General features: G+C 41.0%; 1 protein-coding gene across 1 annotated transcript; it reads right to left on the bottom strand.

Annotated features, from left to right (window-relative positions):
• Window positions 1-11,230: 11,230 nt before the first annotated feature.
• Window positions 11,231-11,842, bottom strand: PPP1R2C (PPP1R2C family member C). Its single transcript, XM_062183121.1, has one exon. It carries the CDS (start codon window positions 11,840-11,842, stop codon window positions 11,231-11,233), a length of 612 nt encoding a protein of 203 aa, XP_062039105.1.
• Window positions 11,843-12,778: the final 936 nt, after the last annotated feature.

Below are 12,778 nucleotides of genomic sequence, written 5' to 3'. Positions count from 1 at the left end.
TCCAAAGCCAGGAGCCAAGAGCTTCTTCCAGGTCTCCCACATGGGCTCAGTGGCGTAAGGACTTGTGCCACCCTCCACGGTTATCCCAGGCCATAACAGAGAGCTGAATCAAGAGGATCAACCGGGACTAAAACCGGTGCCCATATGGGGTGCTGGCGATCCAGGCCATGGCTTTAACCAATTGCGCCACAGCACCAGGCCCCAAAAACTATCTTAATTGTCTCCAAATGACTTTTCTTGTACTCAATTTACTTATCTGTAAATTTATAATAATAACAGTGACTCCCTAAAAAGGTAACAATAAATTAAAATACCAGTAAACACTTAGAACAGAGTCTGGCATATTTTAAGTGTTCCAGAAATATTAGCTATTATTGTTATTATTATTTTCTTTACCATTATTTCTTATTCTTTTTTACAAATGACAAAATCCCATGGTATTCTCAATGAGGTTTCACCTCACCCCGGTTAGAATGGCTCACATCCAGAAATCTACCAACAGTAGATGCTGGAGAGGATGTGGGGAAAAAGGGACACTAATCCACTGTTGGTGGGAATGCAAACTGGTTAAGCCACTATGGAAGTCAGTCTGGAGATTCCTCAGAAACATGAATATAACCCTACCATACAACCCAGCCATCCCACTCCTTGGAATTTACCCAAAGGAAATTAAATTGGCAAACAAAGAAGCCATCTGCACATTAATGTTTATTGCAGCTCAATTCACAATAGCTAAGACCTGGAATCAACCCAAATGCCCATCAACAGTAGACTGGATAAAGAAATTATGGGACATGTACTCTATAGAATACTATACAGCAGTAAAAAAACAATGAAACCCGGTCATTTGCAACAAGATGGAGGAATCTGGAAAACATCATGCTGAGTGAATTAAGCCAGTCCCAAAGAGACAAATATCATTTGTTTTCCCTGATCAGTGACAACTAACTGAGCACCAAAGGGGAAACCTGTTGAAGTGAAATGGACACTATAAGAAACAATGACCTGATCAGCTCTTGTGCTGACTGTTGATGTACAATGTAATACTGTATCCTTTTTAGTATTTTGTTGTTGTTGTTGTTCTAGTACTAGTGGTTGAACTCTGTAATTAACACACAATTATTCTTAGGTGTTTAAACTGAAAAGTGATCTCTGTTAAATATAAGAGTGGGAAAAAGAGAGGGAGGCGATGTACAATTTGGGACATGCTCAATCGGACTTGCCCCAAATGGTGGAGTTAGAAACGTGCCAGGGGATTCCAATACAATCCCATCAAAGTGGCATGTACCAATGCCATCTCACTAGTCCAAGCGATCAATTTCAGTTCACAATTGATCACACTGATAGGTCTAAGGTCAAAGGGATCACACAAACAAGACTAGTGTCTGCTAATACTAACTGATAGAATCATAAAGGGAAAAAACGATCCAACATGGGAAGTGGGAGACACAGCAGACTCATAGAATGGCAGATGTCCTAAATAGCACTCTGGCCTCAGAATCAGCCCTTAAGGCATTCGGATCTGGCTGAAGAGCCCATGAGACTATTGTAGGTATGGAAAGCCAAGACACTCTGAAAAAAAAAAAAGAAGAAGAAGACCTAAATGAAAGATCTCTGCGAGTGAGATCCCAGTGGAAAGAAAGGGGCCATCAGAGAAGGAGGTACTTTTCTCTGAAGGGAAGAGAGAACTTCCACTTTGACTATGACCCTATTGGAATAAGATCAAAATCTGGCAAACCCTAAAACCTTCCATAGCCTTGGCAACTCATGACTAGAGCCTAGGGAGATTACTGACGCCATAAACAAGAGTGTCAAATTGTTAAGTCAACAACAGGAGTCACTGTGTACTTACATCTCATGTGGGATCTGCCCTTAATGTGTTGTCTAATGTGAAGTGATGCTATAACTAGTACTAAAACAGTATTTTTACACTTTGTGTTTCTGTGTGGATGCAAACTGATGAAATCTTTACTTAGCATATACTGAATCGATCTTCTGTATATAAAGATAATTGAAAATTAAAAAAACCTGGTGTTAAATTGGAAATTGCATACAAAATTAATCAATTTTTTAAAAATATCATGTAGGATCTCTGTCTTTAATGTGCTGTACACTGTCATTTAATGCTATAACTAGTACTCCAACTGTAGTTTTTTCACTTTGTGTTGCTATGTGGGGGCAAACTGTTGAAATCTTTACTTAATATATGCTAAACTTATCTTCTGTATATAAAGAGAATTGAAAATGAATCTTGATGTGAATGGAAGGGGAGAGGGAGCGGGAAAGGGGAGGGTTGCGGGTGGGAGGGAAGTTATGGGGGGGAAGCCATTGTAATCCATAAGCTGTACTTTGGAAATTTATATTCATTAAATAAAAGTAAAAAGAAAAAAAAATTAGATTTCAAAAATTTTTGTAGCAAAATAAATTTATCGTTTTATTCAATTCCCATAAAAAAAATCCCATAGTATTAATCAAATCACTCAGGCTCATTTAATAAGAAACGTATCCAGGATACAAATGCAGGTGTTTAATTCCAAATTCAAGTTATTTCCAATACACCCTCTTGTTTTAGCTTACACAAGAAGATTAAAGATGTTTCAAAGACCACTTAAGATGAAAATGATCATAACGTGCTCTCTTTTCTCTTTAAACATTAAGCAACAATGCGATGCTTCACAAATTACATGGATAGAAGTAGGGACATCTATTTAAAATTGACATTCAATATCCTCTATCTCTGTTTCCTTAACATTAGCCTATTAAATTTTTACCACAATGTACTACAATTAGCAAACAAACATTTGCCCAGCTAACAGAGTTCCTTGAGAATATGGACCACCTCATTCAACACTGCATTCTCAATACAGTATAAACAAATTGTATGTAAAATTTCCAACTCATTGATATTGATTCAAGTTATTTAAATGAAGAGACATTGATAGAACTCTCAAACCAACTTACTTCCAAATTCTTGGTCCTTCTAGAAACAATGAATTTACAAAGGTGACAGTGTCACTCTGTGTACTTCGTAGGACAGTTTATTTCAAAATTTTTCTTTGTATCTCAGATGAGTTGAACTGTCAATTCATCAATTAGTCAAATGAAAACCAGCTAGAGGCTCACATGGTCTAGGAACTGTAAATGCACACAGTATCTTCCACTGCTAGTTACCTCATTTCTGATCCTGATGAGATTCGAGGATACCGAGTCTAGAATATCTTTGATTTGAGTTTTTCTCTTTTCAGATTTTTTTCCTACTGTTTCCCTGAAGCTTATCCCCTCTAGTGTGTTCCCACACATTCTTTCTGAAGCTTCAGAGTGGTAGAATCAAAGCCTTCCAAGACATGGAAGTTTAGTTTGCAGAAGGAAGAAAACGTATGGGATATAAACAGGTTTGGATAATAATGATATTCCATGAAAACAGATAATGCTAAATAGCATTTGCATTACTTTTACTCCTCTCAATAATACTTTTTCCGAAATATAATGTCATAGACAGAATATAATTTTAGCAATAGAAGAGGTAGACAGAAAATTACAATATAATTTTTTCTTCCTTATCACAAGGAACCAGAAGGGCACAGATTAGAAGAGCCTTGCAGTTGATACACTACAACTATATTGAGCATTCAAACTACAATAAACCTTCAGGGAAATTAACGTAGAAGAGCTTCTATCTCATGACAACTTGCACACATTTTCTAACAGATGATGTGGCTGTCTATAGTTTTAGATGTGTTATATGGATGTTTAAGGCTGTAGCTAACACCTATATGATGTCAGTGGGACTTGAGATTGTCACCAATCAATCTGTGTCCATACTAAGAGTCCCTATTGACCAGTGTCTGATGAGCTAGTGGACCATAAATCCCAATACACTCTTGATAAAGAGATTTGGGGATCCTGTGAGACACATATAAAAAGTTGGTTAAAGCTCCAATAAAACCAACAGGAAAAGGGCAGCCGTCATTCTTCCTAGGTCCCATGCCAAGAGAGTCCTGTCAAAACATCTAAGTATAGCACTGCTTAAGGTGGATGTTCTATCTCCTGCTTGTTTCTCAACACTAACTACTCTCTGGAACTAGCTCTTTGTGCTACTCTACCAAGAAAGAGCCAGCATCCAGATGTAGCTCTGAAATGGCAGCAGCTACAGAGGACTCCAGATGGTCAATTTCTGAGGTCTGGCCACAGAGGTTTGAATTTAACACTAGACCACACTATCTTCAGTGTGTTCACTGTTAGAGGCCTATTGCAGGTTAGTTTCCCTGGGAAGCAGATGCTAAGTTGGAGATTAGCATACAGGAAGTTATTAGAGAGGACAGTTGGGAGCAACAACAGTTAACAGTAGGGAGGGAAAAGAGGACTGGGCAGAGAAAGAAGTCAAGCTGGAATGAAGTCTCAGACATAGACTTTAGCCAGTTCCATATAGAGCTCTGAAGATGCTATGGGCTCTTAGAGCTGTCCCATGTTAGGCCTAAATGCTAGGCCCATTAGGCTCTCACATTAAACAGTCATTGGGCTTTGACTCCCTCAGCAAGGCAGCATGATCTTGAGCCAAGTGTTTCTCATCAGTTGAGACAATCCTAGGAAGAGGAAGACTGACCCTGAGGGCTGTGTACTGAAGGAGCAGTGATACTAAACAGAGGTCTGGCTGGTGGATTGCAGAGCTCACCACAAGGACTAATTTTGGTGCAGCCAAGTTGCAGATCCAATACAAAGCCTGGCCTGTGATCTGAAGAATGTGCTGACCCCTGTCATGCATCCTGTCTACTGAGAGCATTAGTGTTCGCCTTTGTTCAATCCCAGGCTTCAAAGCTGGAGCTCAACTGGCGATGACTGATGCTAGAGCCCCACAGAAAACTCCACGACAGAGGTAACAACATCAACATGAATATTAAATAGAGCCTATGTGGACTGGGTATTTACCATGTGCCTGGCACTGTGCTGAGCCCTCTGCATGAAGTGTTCACATCAGCCCCATGACATGGGTACTTTTGCACCTCACAAATGAGAAAGCTGAGGTGATCAAGGCAATGAGGGGATACTGAGTGTCTCCTCTTTGTCCATCAGAGAAGATGAGGAATTCAGGGCTGCTGCTTGTGCCAGGTGCACCACTCATCATTTTTATTCTCCTGTATTTTTTTTTAATATGCAGGTGCTCCCAGAGGAGCAAGGTACACTCTACCCAGCTGGAAACGACAAAGTGTCAGCCAGAGAGGATGTTGATTGCTCTAAAGTCACGCTTTTTTAAGAAAGGACCTATTCTCCTAGAAGGCTTTTCTGAGCTGTAAATATGAGGTGTCTCAAATATCCATGAGATATGCATATGAGGAAAAACTATGCATGGATTTCAAAACTTTTTGCACCAAAATAAACTTATCTTTCAATTCCATTTTCCATGAACTTTTTGAACCAAAAAACCCTTTTTCAAACAAAACCGTCTCTGTACCAACTGAAAAACATACTTCCATCTGTTTTCCATTTATATTCCTCGTATATAAATGGAGAGATTGTGTGACTACATACAAACATAGCCTACTCATGGCTTTATAAATACTCGGTGATTATTTGCTCTCTGCTGTTTATGAGCTTGAACGTTACCTATAAGATGAAGCAGTTGGACCAAAGGGTCTTTAAGGCCCCCTTTAGCTCTAAAACTTTAATATTTTGATGAAAGTCAACAGTATTTAATAAGGCTAATTCAGAAAGAAAAAAAATAAGAATCACAAAAACTGCAAATATAAAGTGTCATGTGTTACCATAAATAACTGAATATGATTCTTAGCTGTGGTTTGGATTCATGAGACAGAATTAATTCCTTTCCTTCATAAACTTGACTGTGTCCTAGAAGTTCCAATGCATTTTAAAATTAAAATGTAGATTGACTTTACATCTAAAGTCTGCTTAGTGTCCTCCCATTTCATCTTCTATTTTGCAGACTTAGTGATGATAAAAACACCAAGGGCATCTTCAAAGAGAAGGTTTCTTGAAGCAGCTGCCACTCAAACTTCAGCCTTTGGGACTGTCACCTTTTCACTTTGTCTCTGCCTGTGCCCCTCACAGTTTATGGTGCGGAAGCTTGAGGAGCCTCGGGAAATGAAGTGTGTTTGAATAAGTCATAGGTGGGTTATAGAATCCGATTGGACAGGAGGATGAAACCCTCAAGGGCAACCTCTCAGTTCCATTCCACAACATCTGTGGGATTTAAGGCACTGTGCTGAGAGACGTCAAAAAATGTGGGCACAGCTGCTTTCTCCATGAGGCCCTCAAGTCCAAGGGGAGAAGAGAAATACATCCAGAAATGTGTAGCACTATCACAGAAGGACCAGCAGTTTAACAGGTGTAGAGAAAAAATGTGCAGATGAGAAGAATAGCTACCATTTATTGAATACTTACTAGAAGCCATGTGTTTAACTACTATCTTTTTGTTTAATCACTCCACAAACCACAAATGGAAACTATTGTTATTCTCATTCAGTTGTAGCAAACTGACTTGAAAAGATGACGTGCATTGCCTCAGGTGACCCAGTTAATATCTGACACAGCCTGGATTCAAACTCAGATCTTTTTGACCCCATATAGTTTACTGTCAATTATTAAACTCCTCTTCCTCCCCCAAGGAAAGCACCCACTATTCTGACTTAGGAGTTTGGGGTGAGATAGGTACTGAGGGTGGAAGACTGAATGAAGCACAACTTGAAAGCAGGAAGACATACTCTTGGCAAAAGGAATAGCCTTGAAGAGCTGGCAATGTAGTAAGGTTCCAAGACTCTACAGGGGTGCAGTGAGAAATCTCACTACACAAGTTCAAAGACAGTGCAGCTTACAAAGCAGTGAAGAAGAGGGACTAGAGAAAGATTTGCATGGTTGGGCGGGGTGGGGGGGCGATGGAAGCTTACTGTGGTCTCAATCTGGCAGCATATTGGTGAAAATTTCCTGGGAAACTTGTGTACAGTCCTGACATTCAGTGTGATGCATCTTTGCAAAAGTATATGCACACACACACACACACAGAGAGAGAGAGAGAGAGAGATCCATTCCACAGAGAGCTGAGCTTAGCTAATTAAACAAAGTTGTACTGTAGAGCAGGAACTTTCAACCTCGAATGTCCTGAAGAATCTCCTAGAAAGACTGTTAAAGCATGGACTACTGAATCCCAGACCCAGAAATGCTGAGTCAGTATGGCTGGGATACACCTCAGAATCTGGATTTCTTTCTTTTTTTTTAAGATTTATTTATTTATTTGAAAGTTACACAGAGAGAGGAGAGGCAGAGAGAAAGAGAGGGGTCTTCCATCTGATGGTTCACTCCCCAACTGCCTGCGACTGCCGGAGCTGCGCCGATCCGAAGCCAGGAACCAGGAGCTTCTTCCAGATCCCCCTCGCAGGTGTAGGGACCCAAGGACTTGGGCCATCTTCTACTGGTATCCCAGGCCATAGCAGAGAGCTGGATCGGAAGTGGAACAGCTGGGACTCAAACCAGTGCCCATATGGAATGCTGGTGCTTCAGGCATTAACCCACTGCGCCACAGCGCTGGCTCCAGAATCTGGATTTTGAACCTGTTTCTGAGTGATGTTCATACAGCTGGCCTGGTGACCACACTGTTCATGGCACTGGAGAAGAGCAGGGTGTGATTTTGTTATGAGTGCAAGGTAAGGGATTTAGCACTTGAATATTATAATCAGTAGCTTCCTGAAACTATGCCCTGTGGTTGTACTCCTGTCTTTAGCTTTGTTCTCCACACCCTGTGTAAGTTCAATAAGTCTTTCCTTCCTACTTAGGAAGGAAGCTGGCCTCAGGTATTTCTTTGTAGTAATGAAAAGCTGACTAGCACAGGGTCCCTTTGCCTTTGTGTGGCATGTGAATCCTTTCATAGCCCTCCTTACCTCTTTTAACCTCACGCATTCTACCCTATAGGAAACTCTACAATGTCCCTAATGGTGCCACATTTCTTCTTACCTATGTCTGGAGTGCAAACTTCCCTTTTCAGTTGGTTAAATTCCATTTCTCTCACAGATGTTATACCCTAAGTGAACTGCACAGACAGGCCATTTAAGACCCCAGGTAATGTCCCTCAAGGGTACCTGCAAAGCACTCTTATTCTATAAATGTGGCCTGATGACAGAGCTGAGCCCTCCGATAACATGGGAGCTTCTTGAAGGCAGGCACGGTCTTGGGACTCAGTGCCTGAATAAATAATTTAATAAACCATAACTGAATGTGTGTCACTCCAGACCTGGCAGGAACTAACTATCACATTTGCCCTTCTTGGCACAAAGGACTGATGGCATACTGTCTTCAAGTCTGAACCACCACAGAAAAAACTGTCATGCCATTCATAACCCAGAAGAAATTGTGTCTGTTTTAGAATTTTTCCATCTGGGCATTACAAGCCACAAAGCAACTGTTTTGCCTCCACAAAGAACAGAGTTTTTTTTTTTAAAAAAAAAAAAAGAAGCACACTTTCCCAAAAGGACACTCCTCCCTCCATTGCATTTTGATCTATCCTGATTTAATTTAAAGTGAGAAGATGGGGTCTGACCTTATCTATCAGTGGCTGAGCTGTTGTCTCATGAAAATGTAGTTTGAAACTCATTAATAAGGTAGCCTGTATATTATAACTTAGAAGCTCTGGGTTATCACCGATGCTTGCAATTGCTATGGAAACCGGGTCCACATGCACCTTTTAAAGAGTCTGATTTAAAACATGGGGGAAAAAGATGTACAGAAAGAAGTCTCCTTGAAAGAATAAACTATTTAGTACCCAACATGCATAGGCAGGTTCAGTGATGCAAAAATGCTCTGCCTACACAATGACAAAAACAATTTCTTATATTTTTTAGGAGCTAATAATGTATAACCTTGTATTAGGAACTGTTTATACTGACAGGGAAGAATGCCTAAGGTATCTTTCTCCCTTGCCCCCATGTACACATACAAACACAGACACATACCAACAATTTTCAGTTTTCCCCAGACTTTTTGTAGCCTGCATTCTTAAATACTCCAAATGCCTCCACACGTGCAGCTTCGGCTATTAAATCCCAACCATTGTGGGCACTGGCTGAGTGCTCGATCCCCTCTCCTTCCCCTTGAATGTGTTGAATGTTGCATTCTGTCACTTGCAGACTGAACATTCCAATGGCAAAGTGGCAGTGATAATTTGATCACGTTTCTTAATTTAAACTAAATTGTTGGTTTTATCCTCCCCAAATCTGGGTTTTGGAGGTTCAATTCTTAGGTTCCTCCTTACCCACATTTCTGCCTTGTAACCAAAGTGTGGTGTCGTGTTAGGGAAACAATGGTGTGACCATCACCTTGTGGAAAAGCATTCTTCCAGTGTAGAACCACCATGTGTCATTCCCTTCAAGGTCTTCATCTCTCTGTTTACTGCCCCTTGGGACTAGTTTCTGGTTTCCCCTTTATCTCTTCTGCACCCTACTCTTCCCCTAACTTCAGCCAAGTGTGAGCTGCATCTTCCCTTCTTCTTAGCAGGAACATATCCAGGTGGCTGAGCTTCTTCTTTCTTCACTTTCAGGCAGAAGGAGGTTGGAATAGAGCAGACCTCTTCTGAAGGCTGGTGCTTGCTCTTTGCAGGCACCTGCAAACCACTTCTATACATGCAGCTATGTAACCCCAATGAGAATACTTGTCTCTCTTTTGATCAGGCATCCTCTACCCCAGGAGGCCTTTACAAACTACTTCAAAGCCATACAGCCCCCCCCACACACACACACACTTGGACCCCTTTGGTGGCAGAGATTGTGTTTCATTCATCTTTCTCTCCATAACACAGGAGACAGCTCCTAACATGTGGCTATGCTTGGTAAATGCATAGTTGCTTGTTAGAAGTGTAATGAACAAAAATGCTATTAGCACATTAGCATCTTTGTCCAATTGAATGTCTCCATACATTCTTGAAGTGACAAAATTATGGAAATGGAGAACAGATGTGGCTATAAAAGGGTACCATGAAAGATCCTTGCGTTGATGGAATGTTCTGAATCTTGATTGCATTAAATTGAAACACTGCATGCTGTGTGGTACTACAGTTATGCAATATGTTATCATTGGAAGAAAGTGAATAAAGCAGTACAGGACCTCTCCATTAGTTCTTATAACTAAATTTGGATTTATAATTATCTCAATGAAATTTTAAGTTAAAAATAAAGGAAACACACAAAACTCTTTGAGCTTACTTCTGTGTACATTCAGGAACTGCATCAATAATTTTGCAAGATTCTGCCATGAAACAAAGCCCCTCAGTTGTCTAAAAGCTAATTGAGTCAAGTGATGAACTAACAAGTTATTTAGCAAGCTGTATATCAAAACACATAACAATTTATCAGTTGAATTCTATCTCTATTTCCTGTCTATAGTACTTTCACTACTCAATGTGCTTTCTCCACATGTTGGGAGGCTGAAGATAGACCCTGATGGTCAAAATAAAAATGCCACTGTTACAACCAGGGCTAGAAAACTTGAGAGAAGGAGGAGTTCCTAATTGCTTGACTAACTGTAACACTCCACAAAGGTTAAGGGTTTAGGTGTGTGCAATAAAGATGGAGGAAACAATGGGTAAAAGTTAAGACAGGTATGATAAGAGGCTACTGAATTGAGCACATTAGAATTTTAAATATATAGATACCAAATCTGCCCACCTAGTGTACAAAACCTTCAACATTGTTGCAATTTTAACCCGATAATTCATGAAAAAATGTCTATTTTTGAAGAAAAAAATTCAGTCATTTTCTTGTAAATGCTAATGGAAAATTAAAAGAAATTTTACATGTACTGTTAAAGAAATTCAACAATAACTCATATTTCTTATCAATGCAAAGATAAGTGCTTTTCACTCTTTGCATTTACCAACCTAGATAACCTGTTGTACCAATTGCATTTTAATTTTTTAACACAACCTTTTCTATAAAAGCCATCACATATAAAAGACAATCTAAATTATTCCATTAAGCCTCTAATGCATTATCAAGCTATAGAATATACACACTAACAAATAATTTAATGTCAAGATCTGTATTTGTTTTAAATAAACACAATGACAATAAGCAGATAGTAGGCATTTCGTTATTGTCCAAACATTCCCATTTAGTTTCTGCAGTGCAATTTAAGTGTTAAGTAGTTCAGGACTGGTAATATGAGTTCTAAGAACAAGCAGTTCGTCAATAGTGGCAGTCTCTGAACAAAGATGGTGGCGATGAAGAGACGTCTTCTACTCGTGGCAATATGGCATTGGCAGTTCGTCACCGGTGGAAGCCTCTGCCGCTTCTTCTGTAGTAGTCTTTTCTTCAGCGGTCTGGCAGAGGCTTTCTTCGTTGTCACAGACATCTTCATCCTGTAGGTCTTTTGAGATCAGTTGTCTTGCCAATTTGATGTTCAGTCCCTCGTCGTAGTGCAGCTTCCTCTTCATCTCGAATTGCCGCTGTTTTTCTTGTTTCTGGAATGAGAACTTGCTGGTGTGCGCCTCGCAGCTGCCTTGCTCCTCCACTTGATAGTAGTGATCGGAAGTGTGAGTGGCTGCAAGTTTCTTGGCTAACATGTCCACGGACATGCTTTCCTTTGCTTTGACATCACGCATTGGATCTTCCCCCTCATCTCGCACGGTGACACAGGTAGTGCTCGGTTCGTTTATCTTCAGGAAATCATAGTCCTTGTACGTGGTTGCCAAGATGTTGGATTCATCCCACTTCTGGGACTTCTTCCTCTGGACATCCTGGCAGGCCCCTCCGGGTTCCTGAGTAGAAGCATCCACCGCAGAAGCAGTGGAGCCTTTGTTTTTCAGGATTCCCTTGATTGGCCGGTGGGAGGTGCTGGAGGATGCCATGTTTGGGGAGTAAAGGGCCCCGCGGGGGGCCTGGGCCGACAAATAACCACCTTGCTGTGCTCCAGGTGAAGCTGCGGTGTGGTCTGAACCTCGGCTCCCAACGTCTCACAGTAGCTCTAGGGCCCCAGTGGCGTCACAAAGGATCCCGTGAGTCCTGCTCTTGCGTCACTTCCGCTTATGGCTCGCAGCCCACGGTGACGTGTCTCTCCCCCCTCCCCACCATGGAGTGAGACAGGAACGATCCATTCCTTGCACGTGTAATGGGGGAGCATTGCTTTGGGAACTTATATCTCCACCCCATCTGCATACAAAGAAGCTATGTAAAATGTTTTTTTTTTTTTTTTGGCTCACTCAAAAGTTAAAAGTCACTGCTTTGGAAAGATGGTAGGCCTTGGCTAGAAGTTGAAAAACGCTCATCTAGGACCCTCCTCCCCCCCAAACCCCATACACATGCTCTGGTCCTGCTATCCCTTTCATGGCTCCATGAAAGATCTCAGTATCCAGTCACTTACACAAATTGGGAACCTCGATGTTGTTCCCAGTCCCTTCATATTATTCATTCTCCAATCCAGTCCTTAGATTTTTGGCCTCAATATTTCAAAAAAATTCTCATTTGTCTCTCTTCTGCCACCACCATGTTTCAAGTATCTCACATCCTTTCTTGACTACAGCACAGCCATTGAATTGGGTCCCCAGTAGCCCTCATCCCCTAATCTTTTATCCACTCTCTAGCCATAATGATTTTTTTAAAGATGTATTTTATTTGCAAGTCAGAATTAGAGAGAGGCAGGGAGAGAGATAGGGAGGGAGAGAGAGAGAGAATGAGAGAGAGAGAGAGAGAGAGAGAGAGAGACTTCCATCCGCTGGTTCACTCCCCAAATGGCCGCAATGGCCAGAGCTGTGCCTATTAGAAACCAGGAGCCAGGAGCTTCTTCC

The sequence above is a fragment of the Lepus europaeus genome, chromosome X (assembly GCF_033115175.1).
Source record: "Lepus europaeus isolate LE1 chromosome X, mLepTim1.pri, whole genome shotgun sequence".
In the NCBI taxonomy this organism is placed as follows: Eukaryota; Metazoa; Chordata; class Mammalia; order Lagomorpha; family Leporidae; genus Lepus; species Lepus europaeus.
Note: the sequence above shows the minus strand (reverse complement) of the source record. Positions and strands in the feature narration are given on the sequence as shown.

What these genes read in the sequence shown, in the direction of transcription:
- PPP1R2C (XM_062183121.1), bottom strand. Translation starts at nt 11,842, where the DNA reads ATGGCATCCTCCAGCACCTCCCACCGGCCAATCAAGGGAATCCTGAAA.